General features: G+C 37.4%; 2 protein-coding genes and 1 pseudogene across 2 annotated transcripts; 2 read left to right on the forward strand and 1 right to left on the reverse strand.

Moving 5' to 3' along the window:
• Positions 1–79: 79 nt before the first annotated feature.
• On the reverse strand, positions 80–6476 carry LOC106699703 (annotated as a pseudogene).
• Positions 6477–7345: 869 nt separating this feature from the next.
• On the forward strand, positions 7346–9577 carry lamtor2 (late endosomal/lysosomal adaptor, MAPK and MTOR activator 2). The gene is made up of 4 exons (XM_005801809.3): positions 7346–7555; positions 8051–8213; positions 8297–8386; positions 9152–9577. Exons 1-4 carry the CDS (start codon positions 7488–7490, stop codon positions 9206–9208), a joined length of 378 nt encoding a protein of 125 aa, XP_005801866.1. The 5' UTR covers positions 7346–7487; the 3' UTR covers positions 9209–9577.
• A 1186-nt stretch (positions 9578–10763) lies between these two features.
• Positions 10764–22456, forward strand: rab25 (RAB25, member RAS oncogene family). The gene is made up of 5 exons (XM_005801808.2): positions 10764–10959; positions 15279–15474; positions 19911–20104; positions 20203–20283; positions 21552–22456. The coding sequence occupies exons 1-5, from the start codon at positions 10923–10925 to the stop codon at positions 21671–21673; spliced, it is 630 nt and encodes a 209-aa protein (XP_005801865.1). The 5' UTR covers positions 10764–10922; the 3' UTR covers positions 21674–22456.
• Positions 22457–23658: the final 1202 nt, after the last annotated feature.

Consider the following 23658-nt stretch of genomic DNA (forward strand, 5'->3'; position numbering starts at 1 on the left):
TGCATTAAACCCACACAAATATGTAAATCTAAAAATGAAATAAGACTTTATAGAAAATAAAAATGATTGAAAATGAACATTTTGCAGATTGAGGTACATGAATCTTTATTTTACAATATAGGCAGAGTTTTTAATTAGTTTTACTCAAAAATAGGATAGCATAGACAGAATGATCATTACAAAACCTCCATCCCAGCAGATTTATTTCACTTCAGCTAATAATTAACTCTGATTAATGACGGGCAGATAATCAGTCCCATGATACCTGCACTTCCTGGTCGGTGTGCTCTAAAGAGGAAGAGGACTTAACAAATAGGCAGAGAAATAAAGAAATATAATCAGGTTCTGTCAACAAGAAGGATCAAAATGTATCATATGACACTGTTTTTTATGTTATACAAATGCAACAGTGAAGTTATAAAGAAAAGAAAAACATCAGCTTTTACTTTTAACATTTAAAGTTTTCTCAGTTTTTTGTTTAAAGGAACAGAGGTCCTTAGGCTGCAGAATGACAGGTGACCTCTTCCAGCAGTGGTTTGGTGTTTTCAACATTCTGATGAAACAACAGCAGAGAAAAAGTGTCAGAATACAAAGAAATCTAACAGACAACGAGGAAATCCTGATCTGATTGGCTTCTGTTGTCTTCCAGTTCAGCTTTTAGCTTTACATCTCAAACATAGAAGTAGCTGCTGGTTTCAGCAGAAACCAGTCTGCCTGTTTCCTTCTTGTTTACTTGTAAAGTAACTAACTGGTTTAGTTTGTGTGGACTGACCGTGTTTTCCTCCTGCGCAGAGTTCCTCAGAGTCTTGATGCTGAGGACGACGGCGCTGATGGCGACGCAGAGCTCCATGATGGACAGGAGGATCAGCACAACATTCATTCCTATCAGGAGCACCTGACCGGACCACAAAACGTTCTCACAATGAGTTGTTGAGTGGACTGCTGCTTTATGAATATTTGTTTCCAAATACCACCTAAATATGTCCAGTAGTTTTAGTAACTGGTTACCAACAGGTTATCCTGTTAGGGTGTTAGCCTGTTAGGGTTAGCCTGAATGATATTAGCTGCGTTTCCATTACAAATGTCGATATTTTGCCAATGTCAAAACAAACACAATTTTGCAATTGCAGTATTTCCATTAAATAAGAAACAAAATTAAAATCACGTGAATAAATTTGTTCACACGATAAATTATTAAAAGCATGCCATCGTCCTCCAATACTTCCTGTCGTCATCTTCTTTGTGGTTGGCGCCGGTAGTGACATCCGGCTGTTGATCATGTGACTCGTGTGACGCAACAAAGTGTTTCCAATTCTCATTTTTAATTGAAAAACGAGAATTGTTCAAAATTGCCGCGTTTCCAATGAGCAAATTTATTTTAGGAATATTAAGTTTGGCAATGGAAATACAAAATAAACTCACTAAATGTAAACAAGTCAATTTAGAAAAACTAATTTTTTCAATAAAAAGTTTTTGTGCTACGATGGCTTTTTCAGCCTCATCAAAATTGGTTTGTCTTGCAAAACCGCAATGGAAACGTTTTTTTTTTTGTTTGTTTGTTTTGCGTCTCCCGCTGGCGCCAACATCCAGGTTCTTGCTTTCGCGTGAACAAACTTATTCATGTGTGATTGTAATTTAATTTCTCATTTAATATAAGTACCACAATTGTGTAATTGTGTTTTATCAACAGTAGCAGAAAATTAACAAAGATTTGCACACATTTGTAATTGAAATGCAGCCATGTTTAACCTTCCTGGTGACGTTTTCATCTCGCTCACCTGAGACACCAAATTGCCTTCAAGACAGAGCTGCCTGAACAATTCGCTTTCACTCTGTGAAGGTGGAGTACGGGTGTTGTCGTAGTTGTAGGACCTGGAGGTGGAGCAATTCCACCACCAGATATCAAGGTGTGATATGTAGATGCTGTAGAGCACAATGGCTGCTATGGCGAAACCAACTCCGGTCAGGTTCAGGATCACATTCAGGATGACCTACATCACAAGATTAAGACTCAAACTAAAGTTTTCATTTAAAACATTAATACGTTTCACAAGTTTGAATAAAATATACCAGTATAAAACAGTTATGACTTCTTAGAACAAAACCTAACCACTGTTTTTTTTCACCGATTTTTGAAATAATAAACATTACTGCAAGTTTGAAAAATGTATTTTGCTAATTATGTCAAACAAGTGGCAACACAAACGTCCCCCAAAAATAAAACGAATGACAATAAAATAGCAGGTTATAAAATAACAAGAAGAACAAGAATTTTACAAATCACAGCTTTGAGGAAATAAAAAGTATGAAAATGTAGACAACCAAGTAGATTAAAAGTAAACTTTATTGTAGGAATTTATGTGTGAACCGTTCACAAGCTTTTTGAAAAATAAGTCAGCAAATTCATTTTAAATTGTAATAATGAAATAAAAAAACTCAATGTAAAATTGACTATTTTTGCTATTATTATTTTTGCACATTTTTATTTCTCAGTTTTTCTCATTTTTTCCCCCATTTTCTCATGAAAACAAAAATCCAACCCAGCTGCTGCTGCCAGGAAGCTCACTGGCCTCTGCCACTGTGATGGGATCATAAAACAGAAAAACTACAACTAGAAAATTTCTTATTTTGACCCACAAATAAAAAAATATTTCAAAAGGTGCTTTTCCTCCAAAGGAAACGGGGCGGTTCTCTAGCGCCACCTAGTGTCGATGTGTGCACGTCCCTGACTACAACTAAAACATTTTTGAATCTTGACCCACATGGAGGTAAAAACACATTGATTATCACTATTATGACCCTTTTTGTGGTTCAGTTGTATTTTGCTACCTCTATAAAACATTTTGAATATTAAGATAACTAAACAGAGGAATATTATTAATGTTACTGCAATATTTGCAACAATTTTTGTCATGTCTGCTGATTTCATGCTATCAATAACAACTTCTTCAGATTAAACAAGTTTACTGTGAGTTTACAGTGTAAATTTCCTGAATGTTTGCTGTCAGTTTTATAAAGTTTGAACGACTCACCAGGCACAGGCTTGGGAACTTCTCAGATAAAACACACATCAATCCAAAAGTGATGAACTACGAAAAGGAGGAACCAAAAACAATAAAGGTCAGTTTTATCAACAGAGCACTGCATAAGATGAAAAGAGGATTTTTTTAAACAAAAATGCCAGGTTTCTAAAACATATGTATATTTCCATGCGCCCAGTAGTTTGGTTGGGGCTCCATGAATTACTGCATCAGTGTAATGTAGGATGGAAGACCTTCCCATGTTGCTTCATAATATTCTCCTTTTTAGATAAACCTTTAATTTAGGAACCAAATCCTGAATTTCAAAGGGAGTAACGCTGAAATCTGCATCATGACATTCAAGAACTGCATCTCAAATTCATGTTTTCCAAATGTTGCAGCCCTTATAAATAATAGCAGCATTTCCACACAGCATTTTCGCAAACTGAAATTTCAAAAATACTAAGTCATTAAAAAAAATGCCTTGCTGTCATCCTCTGACCACTTCCTGTCGTCTTTTTCTTTGTGGTTTGCGCCAGTGAAAACATCTGGTTGTTGATCATGTAAGTTGTGTGACGTAAAAAAAATGTTTATATTTTTTTTAAAAACTACTTTATCCTAGTGCCAAAACTTATCAGAAAACTAGCTGGCGATTTGGTGTTTCCATTCAGTGAATTTATTTTCAAAATGTCAAATTGTGCTATTCAGTTGAAACACAACTTCTAGCTGTGAGCAACATCTGAATCCTGCCACTGGCCCAGACCATGAAGAAGACCACAGGAAGCAGGAGAAGGATCATGGCATGTTTTTTAATAAGTTATTGCATGAAAAATCTTATTCACATTTGATTTTTATTGCATTTCTCATTTAATGGACACACTGCAATTGCAGAAATGTGTTTATTGTGATTATTTGACAAACGTTTGATCACAAACAGAGTTTCTAACAGCTAGCGCTGAATCACACCCTGTTGTAGACTCTGTGCATCCACTTTATGATACGCAGACAAATCAGCAATAAAGTTAAAGAAGTTGACTTTACCAGTGACGTCAAAAAAACATCTGTGACTTTGCTCTTCTGCTTTAACACTTTATGCTCACCAGCGCTCCCAACCAGAAGGGAAAACCAGAATTATTCAGCACCCAGTAAGTGTCTAAAGCAGAGGGTTCCGCCTAAGCCCAGATTGAGCAGTCCAATCATTATCTGGATGGCCTGTGAAGGACAAAGCACAGAGGGGACAGGTGTTGTGTGAGTCCGCTTCCATTAACGCAAAGCAACAGCTCAACCAGAACCTGAAGAAACTCACGCCGAGGACTGAGAAGGACATTCCCTGGCTCTTCCTCACGTGGGGAGACAGAGAGCAGCACAGCGGACTGTAGCAAAGGCTCTTCAGGATCTGACACACCGGAGGCCAGTGGCTCTGCGGGTCGGACTGCACCGTAAAAACCGTGACCCCGTCATTTCTCGTCATCGTCACCGACATCTTCCCTGATGGCTGAAGAAGCAAACCAGAGATACAGCAAGACGACTGAGGAGTTTGCTGATGATGCCTCCAAACTATAATTTGACAAACAAAATGAAATGGTTCTAAGAACTGTTCATACTTAAAGGGCCAGTGTTATGTATTTCCCAGGCACATTTTATAGCACAATCAAGTAATGACGTTACCTTCACTTGTGATGAAAATACTATATGTATTAAAATATGACTAAAAAGGAACTTGACTTTATAATTTAACTCCTTGAAATTGGGCCTTTGTCTCTTTAAAACCTCCTGCTCTCTCTGAAACTCCGCCCTCAGGAAGTCAACACAACATGGCTCCTCTATTAACCCTTTAACAGCGTTGTACTGAGAAGCAGCTTCTATAACGAGTTCCACCAGCTGTTTGCTAATTGCTGTTGACTAGTCTGAAGGAGCTGAGTGGGTACAGGTATTTTAAAGAAGATGCTGTCTGAAACTTGCACGTGTTTCAGTTTAAAGTTTAATGTTATCCCATGCCTTTGTCTCTGTAACGTTTTCTTGCTAATGTTTGCTGTTTACTGTAAAATGTTGTTATTGTAAGTAAGAATTTGTTCCTGGTAACTCACCTGGTTAAATAAAAGTTAAATGAAATAAAAAATCTGTGAGGTGGGAAGCTTGGAAGCTTAGAAACGGCAACTCAGAGGAGGAGCTGCGTCCTCGAAGGCGGGGCTAGGTCCGCCCAGGCGTTTAGCACAGCTGAATGGCTGCCATGCAGTTTAAGGGATTTCTCAGACATGCATGAAAGAATTAAGGCAAAACTTCAGGTGTGGTTTTGATGAGGAAATAATGATGTAAAGCACAAAAAGTCGATTTTACATGATACTGCCCCTTTAAAGTTCAAAGCTCTTTTGCAGGAAGCAGGAAGGTTAGCATATTAGCATAGGTTAGCATCGGTTGGATGCTAACCTTCCTGCTTCCTGCAAAAGAGTTGAAGCGTCAGTGTGCCCGCTTTGATCTTTCAGGACACTGTAGTGAACTGCTGAAGTGTTGCAAAAATGTAGATTAAATAGATTTTCTTTTAATACAGTGATATAGAAATGAACTTACATTTAGTCCACACCATGTCTGCAAATCCACACTCAGATGGACGGTGGGATAATACAGATTAAACCTCAACTATTTGCTTAGCAAATCATAAATCAGAATGTTTTTGCATTAATCAATTGAAAGCCCTTTTAGCTGAGATAACTCCTAGAAAAAGTTTTTTCCACAACAAAGATCGCTCAATGGTACAAATTTCACTCCTTGGGTCAAAGGTCTGAAATATCAAGTGGTGAGCAAATAATATTTTATTTGACGGAAAGGAACCAACACTGTAAATAACTGCAGGCTTTAGCTTTCACCCCAGCACTTACTCAGACAGAGATCTGGACTTTGATTGGGCCATTGCAACATCTTGATTTTATGTATTTCAGTCATTCTGCTGTAGATTTGCTTCCTTGTTTGGGATATTGTCCTTTAGATGACCCAGTTTGGATCCAGCGTCTGTAACAGTAGAATATTCCTGCATACAGAGGGGTCTATGGTAGTTTTACAGCAACGTGATCCGGTCCAATGTTTGGCCAAACAAGCTCTTCTTAACCTTAGGCTATATCTGGTTTACCTGGACCAGAATATTATTTTTTCTGTACAAAGCAGCTGATTTTTCCTGTATTTGTGTATCGGTGAGTCAGGCCTCACACTAGTCAAACAAAAAGAGTCAATCATTTTGCTGTCTACATGGTTACGATGTACTTTGATTTATTTTCTTTATAGTTTGACTAAAAAGTAAATTTAAACTAATTTCTTTTGCGGCAGACTTAGTCCACAGAGACTCACCACTTAGATCCAGTTCAACATCAGGAATCCAAAACAGAAAACAACAGCCTGGTCTTCTTTTACAAAGGAAAGAGTGGTGGTTGGGTTGAAGCGACGTGAAGAACAGTTGACTCAGGAGTGTTGGGTCAACATTACCAACCTGTTATCTCCTCCTCCCACTGGGAAGCCATAAGGAAGTGGAGAAATACACTGAGGTAATAAATAAACCTGTTATAAAACATGACATCCAGAGCAATCAGAAAGCAGAAACAAGATGTTTTTAAGGCCAGCATTGTGAAAATACTCTGATTAATGTATTAATTAAATTAAAAAATGTTTTATTCATCAAAAAGTGAAAATAAATGCTCAATAAATCAGTCAAGTTTATTTGTATAGCACATTTCAGTAGCAAGGCAGTTCAGTACTTTACACAATAAGAACACAAAATTACAAAGTTATAAAGAAAACATCATACATTCAGCAGTTGAACAAGTATTACAATTTGATGAGTACCATCACTAAAATCATTCACATCAAATATGCTGGTCAATGTTTAATTTATTATGGTTCAAAAGCAACTCTTAACAGGTGGGGTTATAGTTTTGATTTAAAGAAACTCAGTGTTTCAAGTGTTTTTGCAGTTTTTAAAAAAAGTTTGTCATCAAAACTTCTATCCTCCAAGCATCTGCAAAACTCTAATATCTGTTCTTGCCTTTCTGCTCATAAGTGATTCGCTGTGAGGTCCAGAAAACAAACTGAACTCAAAGATTTGCAGGTAATCATGCATCTCTTGTGCACATCATGCTGTTTACAAAGTCAACACAAAATAATAATCATGAAAATAACTCTTATGTCTTTATTTTAGTAATTTTAGTAAAAAAAAAAAACAGGTCTGCACAATAAACCCTTAAAATCAGGGGGAACAGAAAGGAGACCGCTCCTTCACTGTTCTCCGGTTTTAGTTTTTAAAAAGACTCAATTACCCAGGTTGCATTAGAAGAGAAACAGGAAGCGCGAGATGACAGTGGAATCAGCTGACTTGACTGTGTCTTGTACTCTGTTTGCGACTCTTTAAAAGGGTTTTTTGTTTAGAATATATCGAGTATTTTTAGTAAAATCAGGTTTTATTAGTTAGTTTAGGAGCCTGAAATGTTGCGGCCGAAAGCTTTGACGCAGGTGTTGAGCCAGGCGAACACCAACGGAGTCCAGAGCACTCTGTGAGTACGGAGCTAGCATCGAGCTAACCAGCTTCCACCGGTTTACTGCACTGCCAGCGGTTGTTTGTTTTTAACTCTGCTTGTTTTTATTGTTGGACTAGATTTTATGGCCTTTCTCTTTGAGGGATGACTTTCGAAATCATAAGAAAATTATAAATCTGCAGCATCGTGTCTTTATTTTAAAATGACATTCATAGCTACAATTTGACGGTTAGATTATGAATAAGTCGAAGTAGTTAATGCAGTTATTATTAATATAATAATTTATACCTATTAAATGTATGTTTTTTGTATTTTGTGTTATGTGAATGTATTCTTTGTTGCCAATCATCAAGCTAAAGGAATACTGTCACTGCATTTTAGGCAACAAAATATTATTTAGAAGACTGAATGTAATTAATTATTTGCATTTTTTAAAATGTATCTTATTTATATCAGTTGTTTGTTTACCTCATAGAATGCAATAAAACCATAAATGTCTCTGCTTTCCCACAGTTTACTCAACAACGAGGGTTCTCTTCTGGCTTACTCCGGTTATGGAGACACCGACGCCCGCGTCACTGCGGCCATCGCCAGCAACATCTGGGCCGCCTACGACAAGAACGGCCATCAAGCCTTTAATGAAGACAAGCTGAAATTCATCCTCATGGACTGCATGGTGAGAAACACAACTGGGATGTGAAGGGAAAAAGTGTGGATGAGTAGATTTAAGCTGTTTTTTTCTGCATCCGTGTGCCTCAGGAAGGAAGGGTGGCCATCACGCGTGTCGCCAACCTGCTGCTGTGTATGTACGCCAAGGAGACGGTGGGCTTTGGGATGCTTAAAGCCAAGGTAAGACTTCACATATTCATCCCTGCAAAGCAAAAGTTCATCCTGAAGCAGAATTAGTTATAGTGACTATTAGATTCTAAGTAGTTTTCTCAAGTTGACATTTATCCTGATCACCTGGATGTTTTATACATTGTTTTTATATTGGGGTCAATTCTCCAAAAATGATCACTTTATGCTCATATTACTACGACTTTATTCTGGCAATATTAACACTTTATTCTTGCGACTTTACTACCTCAGTATGAATTTATTCTGGTAATATCACTTTATTCTTTTATTACTGCAACATTATTCTTGTATTGCATTTTTATTCTCTTATTATCACTTTAATCTCACATTTTTACAAATTCTCAAATTTATAGGAATTTACTATTATCACTTTATTCTCATATTCTACTAATATTACAACTATGTTCTCATAATTTTTCATTTTATTTTCATATTGTCACTTTATTCTAGTGATATTGTAATTTTATTCTCATATAATTTCCGCTTTATTCTTAGCCTGGTCCTAATACAGGAAGTAGGAAGTGATCAGTGTTAAATTTTTAGACGGGTCAGGAAACGTTATGAGTTATTATTCTGTTAAATGAATTTTATGAGCGACTTCTTGTAGAGATTACTCATGTTTTCCAGTCTGACAGTCTCTGCAGGTTTGCAGCCCAGCTGGAGTCAGAGCCTGTTAACTGCAGTGTGTGTGTGTGTGTGTGTGCGTGTGTGTGTGTGCGCGTGTGCGTGCGTGCGTGCGTGCGTGTGTGTTTACAGGCAGAGGCATTGGTGCAGTATCTGGAGGAACCATTAACCCAAGTGGCAGCATCCTAGCTTTGCTGTGGCTCACCTTTCCTTCCCTTCCTGGAGTCTGACAGAAGGTCACCTGATCCGGGTCGCTCACCGACTGAACATGCGACCCAACATGGCGGCTGAGCGCCGCTCTTTGCCTGCTTGGTGTTTTTTTTATTATTATTTACCAGATTAGATTTCAGGAAGAAGTCATTTGTTGACCTGCTACAAAGATCCAGTTTTCTGTCAGCTTTGCTGTTTAAAGCAGAACTGCAGCCTTTTCTACTCACTTGCAAATAAATTGTGGTGAAGATTTGTGGGATTTTTTGTCTTTGTCTGAAAAATGTAGCTAAGAATATTTACCTGTTTTTGTTCAGATTTGTTGAATAAAGAAGATTCTAAGCCAGAAAACCTTGTTTTTATTTTTAATCAACGATGAGCAGCTGCAAAAATCTGAGGTGAGCCGTTTTGTTAAAGAGCTAAACCGTTAACTAAAAGGTTTATTAAGCCTGAGAAACTAACGGTTGTAGTAAATTTGTCTATTTGTGGATTTTTTTTTTTTTTTGTAGAATAAGTCAAATATTCTAAAGAAAATGAAGACAGATTTGAAAGCTGAAAGATCAAGTTAACACATCATAATAAGTATTAAGGTATATTTAGAGTCTGAACTATTAAAATAGGCTGTTGAAAGGGAGGGATTTTTATTATTCCTTTTATTTTCTAATTTATATTTTTGTGTGTTTTTTTATTTTCATTTGAAATCATTTAATATTTCATCTAATTTTAATTGAATCATTTCCCTTTATCTAATATCTTTTTATCATTATTACAACTTTATTCTCACTTTGCTGTGACTTTATTCTCCTGTAAATGAGTTTTTTTCTGGTACTATAATTTTATTCTCATATTATCACAACTTTATTTTCACAATATTACGATTTTATTCTTGTATTAGTGTAAATGCAAGAATAAAAATCAAATTTAATATAACAATTTTATTTCTTTTTACTAGCAAATCTTTTCAAGATCAGAAATGTCAGATTAATCTCAAAATGTTTTAATTTATGAGGTAAATTTTTGACTTGAAACTAAATTTTTTTTCTCAAATTTATGAGATTAATCTCATAAATTCTGGGTTCTAGGCAGAAATTTCCTCTTTTTTTATTTTCTATTTACAATTGCTCTAATTTGCCATTGTATGAGAATAAATTTGTTCAATTGAGCCTAAAAAAATAAAATTAAAACAAAGGAAAACTGTCTTTCTTTTACTACAGCACATATGAAAATTCCTTTATATGTTTTGGATTTTCAGTATGGCGCATTTTGTACCCACCATAAAAGCACTACTTTCTTTTATTTATTTTTAGTTTTTCTTTGTTATTGCTGTTACTTTCTTGGCCTTTTTGACCCTTGTGACAAAAGTTTCCTCTGAGTCAGAGGCGCCTCCTGCTGCCTCCTCCAGCAGGAGGCGCCTCGCCGCTCCTCAGGTGTTCCTACCTGCCCGACCTGCCCCTCATGTTCCGCCTCCGTCACGCTGCAGCCGTTCCCCAGGCGGAGAGCCGCCCACTTTCAGCCTGGAACAACCTGGAAGCGCTGAGCGTGTCCTGTTCAAACACACCAGGCTGTGTTACCTGAGGCAGAGCAGGAAGCTCCATGTGGCCGACCCGTTCTCTGCCTTTATAACGCAGCAGGAGCTGGTTCACCTTACATCCGTAAACCTGAGGCTGTAACCAGGGGCAACCTGGATGGACACAACATGGGCTCAGATGAAGCTTACAACTTTGTCTTTAAAGGTGAGTTCCTGTCCTTTACTTTTCATCCCTGCAGATCCTAAACAGTCGAAGGCTTCATTCTCACTGTCTCTCTTGTTTATTATTAACCTCCTGTTCTCCTGGACTGTGTGCTAACTGTTAACAGAACGCCTAATGATTGGAGGAATAAACAGGCAATCATTGATTAGAAGAAGAAGAAATCATTTCTGCAGACCTTGTTTTTGTCAAATTTGACTTCAGGTGGAGGAGTTGCATCGCTACACTTCAGTGACGTCATCTGCTCAATACTGTCCCTGAACACGTCCTAGTTAAAGTTCTGTTGCACTCAAATTAGTAATGCAAAAATAATACAGGATGTGCTATCCGTTCAGATCCAAACAGAGCTTGCCTAGCTTGTATTTTATGCAGAAACGTAAATCACTCTGAACAGGTAGGACATGTAATGTAGCTCAAAGATGCCCGGCTGATAAAACAACAATGAAAGAAAAGTTGGAGTTTTCAACAACTGAATCGCTTGTTTTAACAAAATCAATTCTAATTCTAGAAAAAACAAGAGTTTTGAGCAACATTCAGCTGTAAATGTAATAATTAAGTGATCATTAACTCAACGCTCAGGTGGAAGAAAATGTTGCTGGTCAGTAAGCTAGGAGGTTTATCGGACAATTTCCAGCCCGTCTCTGTCCTGCAGCAGGAACGATTATTCCCAAGTGCAAAACATGTAAAGCAGCTGTCATTCCTATTAGGAGCAAACATCAGGATGAATTTACACGCAGGTCAACACTCAGGTAAACACAAGCTTCATTTCAGTCTCTACAGGCTTCAGTTTATTTGTTAAATGTAAACTTTCATTACAGGACAGTTAGAAAAAGACAAAGGAAGTATGCTAAGCTTGAAGAATCATGATTTAGTGTTACAAAGTTACATCTAATGAGATCTGTGTGGAGAGGCACCCTGTTTGGAGAAAAACAAATGCAGCACATCAACAGAAACACTTTTTATTGACTGTCGAGCACGGCAGAGGACGTAAGGTGATACGGGCTTGTTTTCACAGAGACTATCTTTAAATCATCTGTAAACCAAAATATACTAGAGTCAAATATCAAATTAGGCCATCACCAGGATAATGGTCCCAAACACAACAACAAAATGACCGAAAAAGAAAAGAAATGAGTCATCAATGGCCTAGTTAAAGCAAAGAAATGTTGTATTTGGAGAGAGCTGAGTAGAAATAATTATCTGAAAACCTCACTGTAGATATGTTTAGACAAAAACACATCTTCACATCCATTCAGAACATGAATAGAAGACAAATATTAATAAATATTTTTGTTATTTTTCTGGATAACTTTTAATGGAGCGTATTCTGACTTGGTGTTGCACAACAACATGGACGCTCAGTAACATGGTCGTGTTTTTACAGAAAGCCTTCATCTGCATCCTGTTAGTTTACCAACGCATGTGTTATGTTTTTGGCAAACCTAAACTTTACAGTTGTATTTTGCAATAAGACTAATCTGCATTCAATTTAAATTAATCCAAAGTTTCAGTTGCATTTTTGACCCTTAAAAAAAAAAAAAGAAAACACTTAAAAATTTCAGTCTACATCTAAAACCAACCCACAGTTGCCATAGTTCAAAAGGATGGTGTCATAAAAAACAACATTCTTTAGCTTTTTTAGTTATGAGTTTGTTCAGACTTTAGACAACCCAAAAGATTTGTTGGATAGCATTAAAACTAATCAGTTAAATCAGATCATGTCAAGTTGGTATGGAATGTAAACGGCTCAAAACTCAAAGTTCTTCAAATAGTATAAGCTTTATTTTACTCTGTGATTTCAACAAGTAAACAAGTAGTGATATGCAGTACTGATGGCAATAATTACAGAATAATTCTTGTTTTTAGCATTAGAGAGGTCTCCTGCAGCAGCAGCAGCACCGATCAGCTGACGTCCTGCTCTGAAAGTCATGAAAACAAAGACGGGAAAAATGTGAGCCTCGCTGCAACATTTCAGGTTCTTCCAGGTTTCTGCAGGATCAACAAACCCGACCAACTAACTGCTCCAAGGTCGCCTGTCCTGCATTTCCATAGAAACTAGCAGGATTGTTTGCTTAAGGAGTTACTCAGTAGCAGAGAAAATTAGGAAAAAAGTTCACTTAAAGCAGAAGTTTGCACAATAACCTAACATCAGTTTAAGCTTGTGAAGAGAAGCCTGTAAAATATTCTTTAAATAAAACCCAGACCTTATTGGACAAACGACTGAGTGAAAAAACTGATATTTTCTTTTCCATTAATTCTCAAATTCAGATCATATTTTACATTTTACTGCCTCAAATTTCTGCTGTAGATTCTGAAAGCTGCTTTATTATCAAATCTCACTGCAAACTTTCTATTACAAAGACCAACAATAATTCACATGGTTTTTTATCTGAGTTAAGTGGAAATAGAGCAGCTACAGATCCTTGGCAAATGCATGCAAAAACACACAATACAATGAATAATAAAAACCTGTGATGAAATATTATGTGAACTAAAAAACAATAAAAGTCCAGATCCAGTTCAGTAAATCTAAGCTAAACTTCTGTGATGAATTATCCTAATAATTTACATTTGATGGCAGCTAAACCTATAAAATCTAACGACGCAGGCAGCTCTTCCTCCCATTTGTTTGGTTGTTAGCATGTTTGGACTAAATTAGCTTACTGGCATCTGGTGCTAATTTAGCCCATCAATAAATTTCAGCTCTAGTTTACAAAGCAACATATTTTCTTCCAAGAAGTCCTCTGATGCCTGTTGTTTTTCTGGTTTCTTGCATTATTTGGTTGTTTGTCCTCCAGCATGACGTTTTTCAGAAACATTATTACTATATTGTTGCTATAACAACATGAAACAGGATAACAGCCAAGCTTTTTAACAACAAGTTTATATTTATTATATCAGTTAATATTGTTTTTTATCATGTTTCCCAGATTTTATTTGACATTTGTTCAAAAAATACCATATAGGGGGGATTTAATGGATACCTTTGGCAGTTAGCGACGGGTGTAGCATTTAGCATCTGTTTGCTAGCATGTGACAATTTATCTCCAAGATCCAAATTCTAGATATAACACAACATTCAAATTTAAATAGAATAGAGTAATTTTATTGCCATTATATGACATAAATAAAATTGCAGAAGCATTTATCTTTATAAAACAATCTAAAACAAACAAAGGAAAAATCAAAATAACTCACAGAGAAGGCGGCGGACACACGGACACCACCACCCATTTACACTGTTTTATTTTTAAAATGCAAATGCCGAGTAAATGAGATCAGAAATAGCCTTTAGGTTAAATATTGTCCTTCTAATTTTATTAAGTATGGTTATTGACTATAAAACCCCTTAATGATTTTCTGATCATTACTTTACCCAAATACTGGTGAAATGTGGATTAAAGATAATTCCCCTTAAGGTAAATTCAGTGTTTGCTGGTTCAAAAGATGATATGTTTTCACTTTGGAACGTTGAAAAATAAATAACACACCACAAAACCAAGAGTTAGCTAACCTAAGGTAGAAATCTATTTAATTTAAAACCATCTCTCAGTTTCACATTTCCTCTTTTTCAAGCATTTAATACACTTTCTAAACTCAACAAGTAGCATTTAATTTTAGGGGCTGGGCTTGTCATCATTACTCATCGCCGTATTAAGCTCTAACTTTAACACATCCCTGTGTTGCTGCTGACTCCAGTCTGGATCAATTAAGCCAAGCCTTTTGGATTGTTTTCTTTTTTCTGAATCAGCCTCTTATGACTGAAAGCCAAACATTAGTCAGTGAAATGTGCAGAGGGGGGTGAGCCTGTTTACCCTGCAGATAGGAGTAAAGGAAGTAGCTGCTGAACTTGTTCCACCTGATTCTGACCTGCCTTTCCCCCATGCTGACTGTTTGACGAGTCCAGAAACAAAACCTCATTTTGTTTCACATCCACATCTTTGCCTGATTTTTCCCCAGCCTTCCTGGAGGGAAATAGGATCTGCATCCTGAGAGCCTGAGGGACAAATCTTTTCCATACCTCTTGTGAAATTGGTGGCTTGTTTGAAATTATAGCCTTTACAAAATTAGTAATCATGTTGCTTTAGCTTAGTTTTGCAATATTTCTCTGTGGACTGAGGTTTAAACAATTACTGTTTCTTAATGGTGTTCTTATGAAAGTGTCAGACAGCAAAGGCTCCAGATTTATGGCGTAATTACATTTGGAGGGCAACACCCAGACCCAGTAGCTTTAGTTCAGAGCTGTTAGTGGATGTAATGGTTTAGCTTTGAATTAAGATGAACTCTGTTTGGCTCTTTTCTAGTGGTTCTAATTGGGGAATCTGGTGTTGGGAAGAGCAATCTGCTGTCCCGCTTCACAAAAAACGAGTTCAACCATGACAGCCGCACAACCATCGGCGTGGAGTTCAGCACACGGACGGTGCAGCTCAACGGCTTCTCCATCAAGGCCCAGATCTGGGATACGGCCGGCCTGGAACGATACCGGGCCATCACTTCTGCGTGAGTACCACCCGACCCAAATGAGCATTTATTGGCACATGATGGGCCTTTAATGGGGACCTGTTATGCAAAGTCACATTTTGCATGTTTATGTTTCTATTTGGGTCTCAACTGCTTCTAAAGATGGCAAAAGTGCTTAAAGAGGCAAAATTGTGTTTTCCAGGCACTTAGCGCCATTTTGTAGCATAATCAAGTAACAACGTCACCTTCTGCTTTATAAAAATGGTATATGTATCAAATATGAGTTAAAAGAAATGTTCCTTCCTGATTTACCGACTTGCAATTGGGCCTCTGTCTCTTTAATAACTGAAACTCCGCCTTCAGGAAGTCATAGCAACGTGGCTCCTCTATTAACACTTAAACAACGTTTTTACCAGCGTTTCACTGAGAAGCAGCTCATGTAATGAGGAGGGCACAATATCTTCACACAGACAATTTCAACATTAACATGAAAGATGCAAGATTAGCCAGACGTCACATTTTACAAATTGCACACATGAACGCAGATTCTTTGAAAAAATACGATTTAACAAAAATGAGATTTTGGTGATCTTTTTATGCTGTTTTTAGGTAATTTATTCCATTCCTAGGTTCCTCCGTAAGAACAGATTTTTGGAGCAAGTTTGTCTTGGCACAGTTTACAATTTCTATTCTATAATTATGAATAATCATAAAATAAACATAAATAATTCAGTTTATTGAACTATAAACTGAATTATAATTAAGTTTATAATTCAACTATTATAAATTTTTGTTTATAAATATGAGTTCATGTTTTTGGTATCTGGAAAATGAACCATTTCAAAAACCTCCTAAATGTTAAGTCGCAATCACTGGGCACAGAGCTGTTACCTAGCAACCCAGACAAGCCTAGCCTCGTTACCTAGCAACCGACGCTGAGCTTCAGCATATTTAGGCCCTGTTTACATGACAATGATCCAACGAAAATGGGATTTTTGTTCCATTTCTGTTAACACTTTTACATGAAGACATTCTAAAACATGTTGTTTGAGCTTTCATGGTTTCCGTAGTTCTCTAGATAAGAGCTCTGAACAAGGACGTGTGCGTTTCGCCACCTTGGCGGTGCGGAGCGGTGAAGAGTCGCTGGGGGAACCGTATCTGACGGGAAACATAAACACCAGCATTGTCAGTAGTTTCTTCTTTTTCTGTGGCTTGTAGGAAGCAGCTATGTTTTGCGTCATATTATGCATGAGCTATGGATTCCCTGACAGAAAAGATCCATTTATTCTGTTTACAAGGCAACGGACACGGTAGGTTTTAGAACCATTGCACTCTGGAACCCGTTTCTCAGATAAAACATTCGGTGGTTTCATGTAAATATACAGAACAAACACAACAAAACTCTTCCATTTTCACCAGAAACTAAACAGGGCCTTAGTCAGCTGGTTTTACTGCTGTGTTTGCTACACAATGGCTGTTGGAAATCAAGTCAAAAGTACTGATGGGGCAAGAAATTAATCAGAAACTAATGATAAAACACAAGTAACAATAAAATAAACATAAAAGATTTTTTTTTTTTTGTTTTATTTATTTTGGCAAGAAAGGGAAGTATGAAGTAAAAAACATTTTCCACACCTGCAGGTTTCCAATGGAACCATTTTTGAAAGCGTTAGTTTTCTATTAATATATTTACGGATCCACAGATCCACTGTTTTCACTTATTTGGCAAAATTGATACAGATATTTGAGGTTTCAGCTGATACTGAACTGACTTAAAACATTTCTTTTTTAAAACACAGACATAACTGAACTGAATTACAAATGTATCTCCACCAGTACAGCACACTAAATACACCAATAATTTGGTCAAATATGTAAAAACTACACAACTTTAGTTTGTTCAGTCAGTGCAAATAACAGAATGACAACCAACGTAAAATAAATAATAAAGAAACTGAAACTAACAAAACAGTAGGTTGACTGTATGTAAAAATAAACAGCAGCATCCCTTCTTTCAAATGGTTCAGAAAGTGTAATTAGGAATCCTAAATGCAAAATAAATGATAGAGCATGACGTCACTCAGAGCACAAAACATAGAAATAGACTGAAAAGATCTGCCATTATGGGTTGGAAACATCACAGATTCCTGATCTAGATTTTTCTTCAGAATCGGGACAGATACAGATCGTAATATCAGATCGGTGCATCATCTCTAAATATATTGGACTATATTAATAGATTCGTCCAGAACTGTGGTGATGTAGCGATCCGGCAGGATGTTACATCAGATCTGAGTGATGCTGGTTGGAATTAAGAAAGTCAATTTCCAAACTGCATTTCTTCTAAATGTGGCTCGTGAAAAGCTTGTTTTCTTGCACCATTGGTAGTTGAGCAACGTGTGTGTCAGCATCTTAAGCTGATGCAGTTTTGAGCCAGATCTCAGACAGGGACACGCCCCGATCCCCAGAACAGGAAACCTTTACCTGAAAAACCTCCCAGCACCGTCCTGACTGCACTCCCTCCCCACGGATCGGACTCCAGCTGCTTTCACCAGAAAACCACTGGACCCTACATGGGTCTCTTTTTCTAAAGGCACCACTGATTCCCTCCTTTTTTAATTAAACTACGAGGATTAACAGATGAAACTGGCTTTAAACAACAGAGCCGTGTCAGAATCAGAGGATATGCTTCATCGCCGGATTAGCCCTTTTCTTGTCAGCCTGGATGTTGCAGTAATTACTCACTGACTTACTCCAGCATGCAAATTCCCACTCCCATGGAATTTCCCATTTATCCTGCAACAACCAGCAAAAACCCATTAAACTGGAATTAATTATGCTGCTGGAAGAAGAGAAGAGAGGAGAATTGTAATTATAAGGAAAGAAAAAATTATGACCTGCTAAATGCAGAAATATTTCCCTTTGTTAAGTGTTTCTGAATGAAGGTCATGTATTATTTATTGGTCATTTTTCAGGTAAAGGATCAAATAAACAGTTTCATCTGTTAGAGAAGTGAGGGGGATAAGGTGGCGCATTTGAAGCAAGTAATTGCTTAAGTAAATACATTTTCTTTTTCAATCATATGTTATCTTACACATTCTTGCTGATGTTTCTGTGAATAGTAGCAGGTTAAAATACCTTTTTAGGTAGGGTTGGGCAGGTGTGAAGGTTTTCTTTCAGTAAAGGTCATGAACTCTAACAGTTCATGGAGGTAAACACACCTTGTGGAATGATTTTATGAACTGTCGTGTCTCAGCCTTTCTTATAAAGCAAACAGTGGCTGACTCATTACAGAAGAAGCTTTCCTTATAATTACCAATAAACAATATAATAAGGAATATCAAATAAGATATTGCCACAATTGTCATGATTGGAATAAAAGGTTTTCTTCATTGGTCCGATGTAATATTCTTCTCTTAAATGTGTATTTAACCTTAACAGTTACAGCCTCAAAATCCAAAATGGCTGCCGCAGTCATAAAACATGGTGAAACTTGCTGTGATTCGTTGGTGTCCATGTTCTGCATGTGTTGCTGCGCCACTCCAGATTACTTGGCATTTTAAAGCAAAATCTGTCATTTATGCTTCAACAAAGATAAATTAACTATTTTGCAGGGTTACAAAAACACTGCCTCCTGCTGGCCTGGCATGTACACCACATTGTTTCCGGTCCTGTTTGCGTTTTCATCTGTATAATCTGTATAAAGTGTTATATGAACACATTTTTTTCCAGATACACAATGGAAAACATTTTTGGAAACATTGTCATGTATACGGGGCCTAAGTTTAAGATTTCTTGCTAACCAAAGCGGAACCTGCTGCAAAAGTTCTCAAAGTGATTTTTGATGTTTTAATGCCTGCATCTCAGTAGGATTTTATTGTATTACTTCAAAATTAAGGCAACTGGAAGAAACGTTGCTCCCAGTTGATGGGGGAGAATCAGTGGTTACCACCAACCTTTAAATTAACATTCATTTCTCAGACTTTTAGATTTAGCTTAGAACATTCTAAGCAAAGCAGACCAACCAGAACAGTCACAGATCAGCAGTTCTTCTGTTCTAACTGAACCCAAAGGTCCAGCTTTTCAAGTTCCTGATTTCTGCTCACCTAAAGTTAGATACGGAAGAGAATTAGGGCCACAGGGGAAAATAATTAGATTTGATTTTTTCTAAGAATTCTAGCTTTTATTTCAGAACTCTGACATTTTTCTCAGGATTCTGACATTTTTCCAGCGGCCCTATTCTTCTTCCGTAGTTAGAAGACATCAAACAGAAGATATAAAATCACCTGCACGTCAGAGTTTGTTTAAACAGTGACATGCAAATAAGCTCCAACATGTTACGAGCCACACTACAGTGGAAATGATGTGAAAGTAGATACAGGTTAACTACAACTTCCTCTTTTCGTCTCCAGCTCTGACCTTTGACATGTAAAACCGACAGAGAACACACCATAATGTGGCTGTCCTCCTCTCAGGTACTACAGGGGAGCAGTCGGAGCCCTGCTGGTCTATGACATCACCAAACATCTGACCTATGAGAGCGTGGAGCGCTGGCTGAAGGAGCTGTACGACCACGCTGACCCCCACATCGTGGTGATGCTGGTGGGCAACAAGACTGACCTGCAGTCAGAGAGATCTGTTCCCACTGAGGAGGCCAAAGACTTTGCAGGTGGAAACTTGATGTCATGACGTTCAAAGATCACATGTGAGATTCTGCAGTCTATGACTCAATCTCATAAAATGTCCTCTGATGATCTTTTCCTCTAGAAAAGAAAGACCTGTTGTTCCTGGAAACCTCGGCCTTGCAGTCGACTAACGTGGAAGCAGCGTTCAACAAAGTCTTGGAAGGTGATTTGTCAATTTTAGTTTATTTTTTCTCTTTACTTACATCAAACTGACATGTGTCTGAATCGCTTACCTTAGTTACTTCTGCTGGAATTATTGTAAAGACTGTTTGGGGTTCTGTGGAATAGTTTAGTCATAATCATCTTACCTGTAGTAGATGATGATTAGAGTTCTCTTGCTTTGTAGAGCAAGATAATTTTTCATATAGAAATCAAACTAACTGTTATGCAGATCTGTTCTTATTGAAGCTGCAGTATGTAACTTTTAAAAAACACAATTTTTGCAAATATGTTCAAACTTTCTCTGTGTTGTGACAGTACGATATGAGACATAATCTGTGAAAAAAATCAAGCTCCTGCTCTTTGTGCTGTCAGTCAACCCCCTCATTTGGTGCTACTCATCCTCCTCACGCTATCCATCTTGCTCTCTGCTGCGCTGCAGTTAGCATAGCCTATCATGAATGCTAAAGCTAGTTAGCATAGCCACAAATGATGGCAGATAAACAGTTTCCCACATTGGCAGGTTGTTTGCCATTACCATATTTAAGAGTACGTGAGCATGATTGACAGCGCTAGGACCCGCCTCCTGGCTCTGATTGGCTGTTTTGCTCAGAACGACTCGTGAGCGGTGCATTTCTTCAGACGGTAATAATAGCTCAAGGGAAATGTGGAGGAGTTTGATCTTTTCGCAGATTACCTGTCTCATAACTAATAAATATGTGAAGAAAAACATATTTTTATTAAAGTTACATCTTGCACATGTGATTGTTCATATTTTTAGAAACATGGAAACTTTTTTAGCAAAATTGAGGAACTTATTTTGAATTTAATGTTTCCATCAACATTTTCTAATGCAAAACTTCAAAATTCACATAAAAAATTATTGATGTTTGAGTTTTCCTCAAACTCTCTGCAGTCTGGCATCAAAGTGCTACATGTAAGGAAACGATTGCATCACTTTAAAAAACAAATCTATAACTTTCAGAACAAATTTACTTTGTTTTAAAACAAAACATCCCCTAATACTTGAACTAACACAATCACTATTTTCTCATCCAAACAATAAGGGAAATTTGAACCAGTTCAATTTGTTTTTGTTTTCCTGATTCCTGTGTGAACATCTCTCTCTTTTCCTCCAAACTGAAACCAAACTATCTGCTGTGTACTGTCTATGACATACTGACTACTCACAGGTACTCCACAGAAGCTCTATTAAAAAAAATAAACTGGTTATGCTTTAAATATTCAAGATATATCATTTTTGTCACACAGAGATTCATAAAAAGGTGAGCAGTAAAGAAGTGGTGCGAGGGTCCATAAACGCCGTGACCCTGAACAGCTCCAGAGCAGAAAGCGAGGAGGAGGAGAAGAAGTCGTGCTGCAAGAACATCTGAACCCAAACGTCCCTCTGGGGGCCGCAGGGGCCCACCTGCAGCGCCGGGCGGAGGCTGGCCAGAGACTGAGACTCAACATGACGAAACAAACGGCTCACCATTCAGCGAAGCTGCTGGTTCCTGAGCTGCACAGGTTTAAAACGTAAAACCAGCACCAAGCTTTCATTCTGGAACAAAGGTCAACACTGAAACACCGAACGGACCTTTGAGACTATCTGTGGTGGGAAGTTGAAGCATTTATATACATATGTACAGTTTAAATGAGAGATGATATCTGACTGATAAAGAGCTCCCAGCCGCTCGATGATGATGATGATGATGATGTGTGTTTTGAGTCCTGACCTCAGCGATGAGAATGTACTGCAGCTGATTACTCTGACTGCGTTTTTGGTGAGAAATAAATATTTATGTTGATTCATTATTGGTGTCTTAAAACCAGAAATGTCCTAAATTTTAGAAGAAGAGAGCAACTACAGACGTGAATTTAGTTGCTCTTTTTTTCTGACTCCAGTAAAAAACAAGTAGAAGTTGGCCGACTTTATGTTGGCTAAACATGACAGCAGGACATTTCCAGGAATCATTGTTTAACCGAAACATGTAACACGAGTCCCAAAGTACGTCACGACTTTTACAGGGAAAAGATTCAGTATCTGCAACATGATAATAAATAAACATAATAGGCCTGAAGACTCTGAATGTGAGTTATTCTGAGCTTTCTAGTTCTGATTTCATGGGATTTTCTGCAGTGAAATCTGAGATTAATAAATAACAGATGTGCTGAAATGTTGTTACGTTTTTCCATTCTACTCCAGGTTATATTGGTGATCTATTGTTTTCATTCCTGTTGAAAGTAGTCATTTATTTTGTATTTAACACCTGCTATCAGAGCAGAGTTGAATGGGGCCCTGAGCAGAGTTTGATTTAGAGCCTCTCCTGACCACCACTAACAGTTTTTATCCAGATTTGGTGTAAATCTGGGAGATGGAGTGAAGTTAAACTGACAAACAGGCATAACTGGTTAATATTTGCTGAGAAATATTTGTGAACAAACTGAAGCTCAAACTCAAATACTAGACAAAGTCTAACATTAGATTGTAACTATGCTAGCAAACCAATAAAAAATACTAATATTCTTAAAGGGTCAGTATTATTTAAAATGTACATTTTTGATTTTACATCATGTTATAGTGTCATTCTCACATTGAAAACATCCCTGGAGTGTTGCTTTGATTATTTCCTGAATTTCAGAAATCATTTTTGATCTCCAAGGCAACAATTTAGCGGTGCCAAATGCCTGGGTGGACTTAGCTCCGCCTTCAAGGCGCAGCTCCTCCTCAGAGCTGCAGTTTCCAAACTTCTGAACTCACCGCTCACTGTGCAGCCCTCCCCCATGACTCCTCCACTCAGCTCCTTCAGACTAGCCAGAAGCAATTAGCAAACACCTGGTGGATCAGCGCATTAGTGAGCTCCCTATACAAGCTACTATTCACAGCAACGCTGGTAAAAAATATTGTTAAAATGTTAATAGAAGCCGTGTTGCAATGACTTCCTCAAGGCGGAGATTCAGAAAGAGCAAGAGTTTTTTTTAAAGAGACAGAGACCCAATTTCAACGTGTTAAATTACAAAGTCAAATTTCTTTTAAGTCATTTTTGATGTATGTATTATTTTCATAATTGATGTTTTACAAAGGAACATTTCCAAATTCCTTTAAATCTTCCTTTTAAAACAATTTAAAAGTATTTATTTAATCTTCACTGATACTTGCCAAGCAAGTCTCAATTTCAAATTTAAATCAAATCTCATTTCCAGTAAAGAAAAATAAACATCTTAGATCTGGTTGTTGTTAAATTGTAACATTTACAGGAGACCCCTGATGGTTTTGTGGCCTTAAAAATCATCAGCCGCCTGGCTTGTTTTTGCCTTGGGCTGGCTCTGCCTGATATTGGCCAGTAATGACCTCTGATCCTTCATCAACAGCCATTGT

Source organism: Xiphophorus maculatus, chromosome 3, assembly GCF_002775205.1.
Source record: "Xiphophorus maculatus strain JP 163 A chromosome 3, X_maculatus-5.0-male, whole genome shotgun sequence".
Lineage (NCBI taxonomy): Eukaryota > Metazoa > Chordata > Actinopteri > Cyprinodontiformes > Poeciliidae > Xiphophorus > Xiphophorus maculatus.

Coding starts and splice junctions, on each gene's coding strand:
- lamtor2 (XM_005801809.3), top strand. CDS start 7,488: ATGTTGCGGCCGAAAGCTTTGACGCAGGTGTTGAGCCAGGCGAACACC. Junction 7,556..8,050: donor AACGGAGTCCAGAGCACTCT/GTGAGTACGGAG, acceptor GCTTTCCCACAG/TTTACTCAACAACGAGGGTT. Junction 8,214..8,296: donor TCATCCTCATGGACTGCATG/GTGAGAAACACA, acceptor CGTGTGCCTCAG/GAAGGAAGGGTGGCCATCAC.
- rab25 (XM_005801808.2), top strand. CDS start 10,923: ATGGGCTCAGATGAAGCTTACAACTTTGTCTTTAAAG. Junction 15,475..19,910: donor TACCGGGCCATCACTTCTGC/GTGAGTACCACC, acceptor TCCTCCTCTCAG/GTACTACAGGGGAGCAGTCG. Junction 20,284..21,551: donor GTTCAACAAAGTCTTGGAAG/GTGATTTGTCAA, acceptor TTTGTCACACAG/AGATTCATAAAAAGGTGAGC.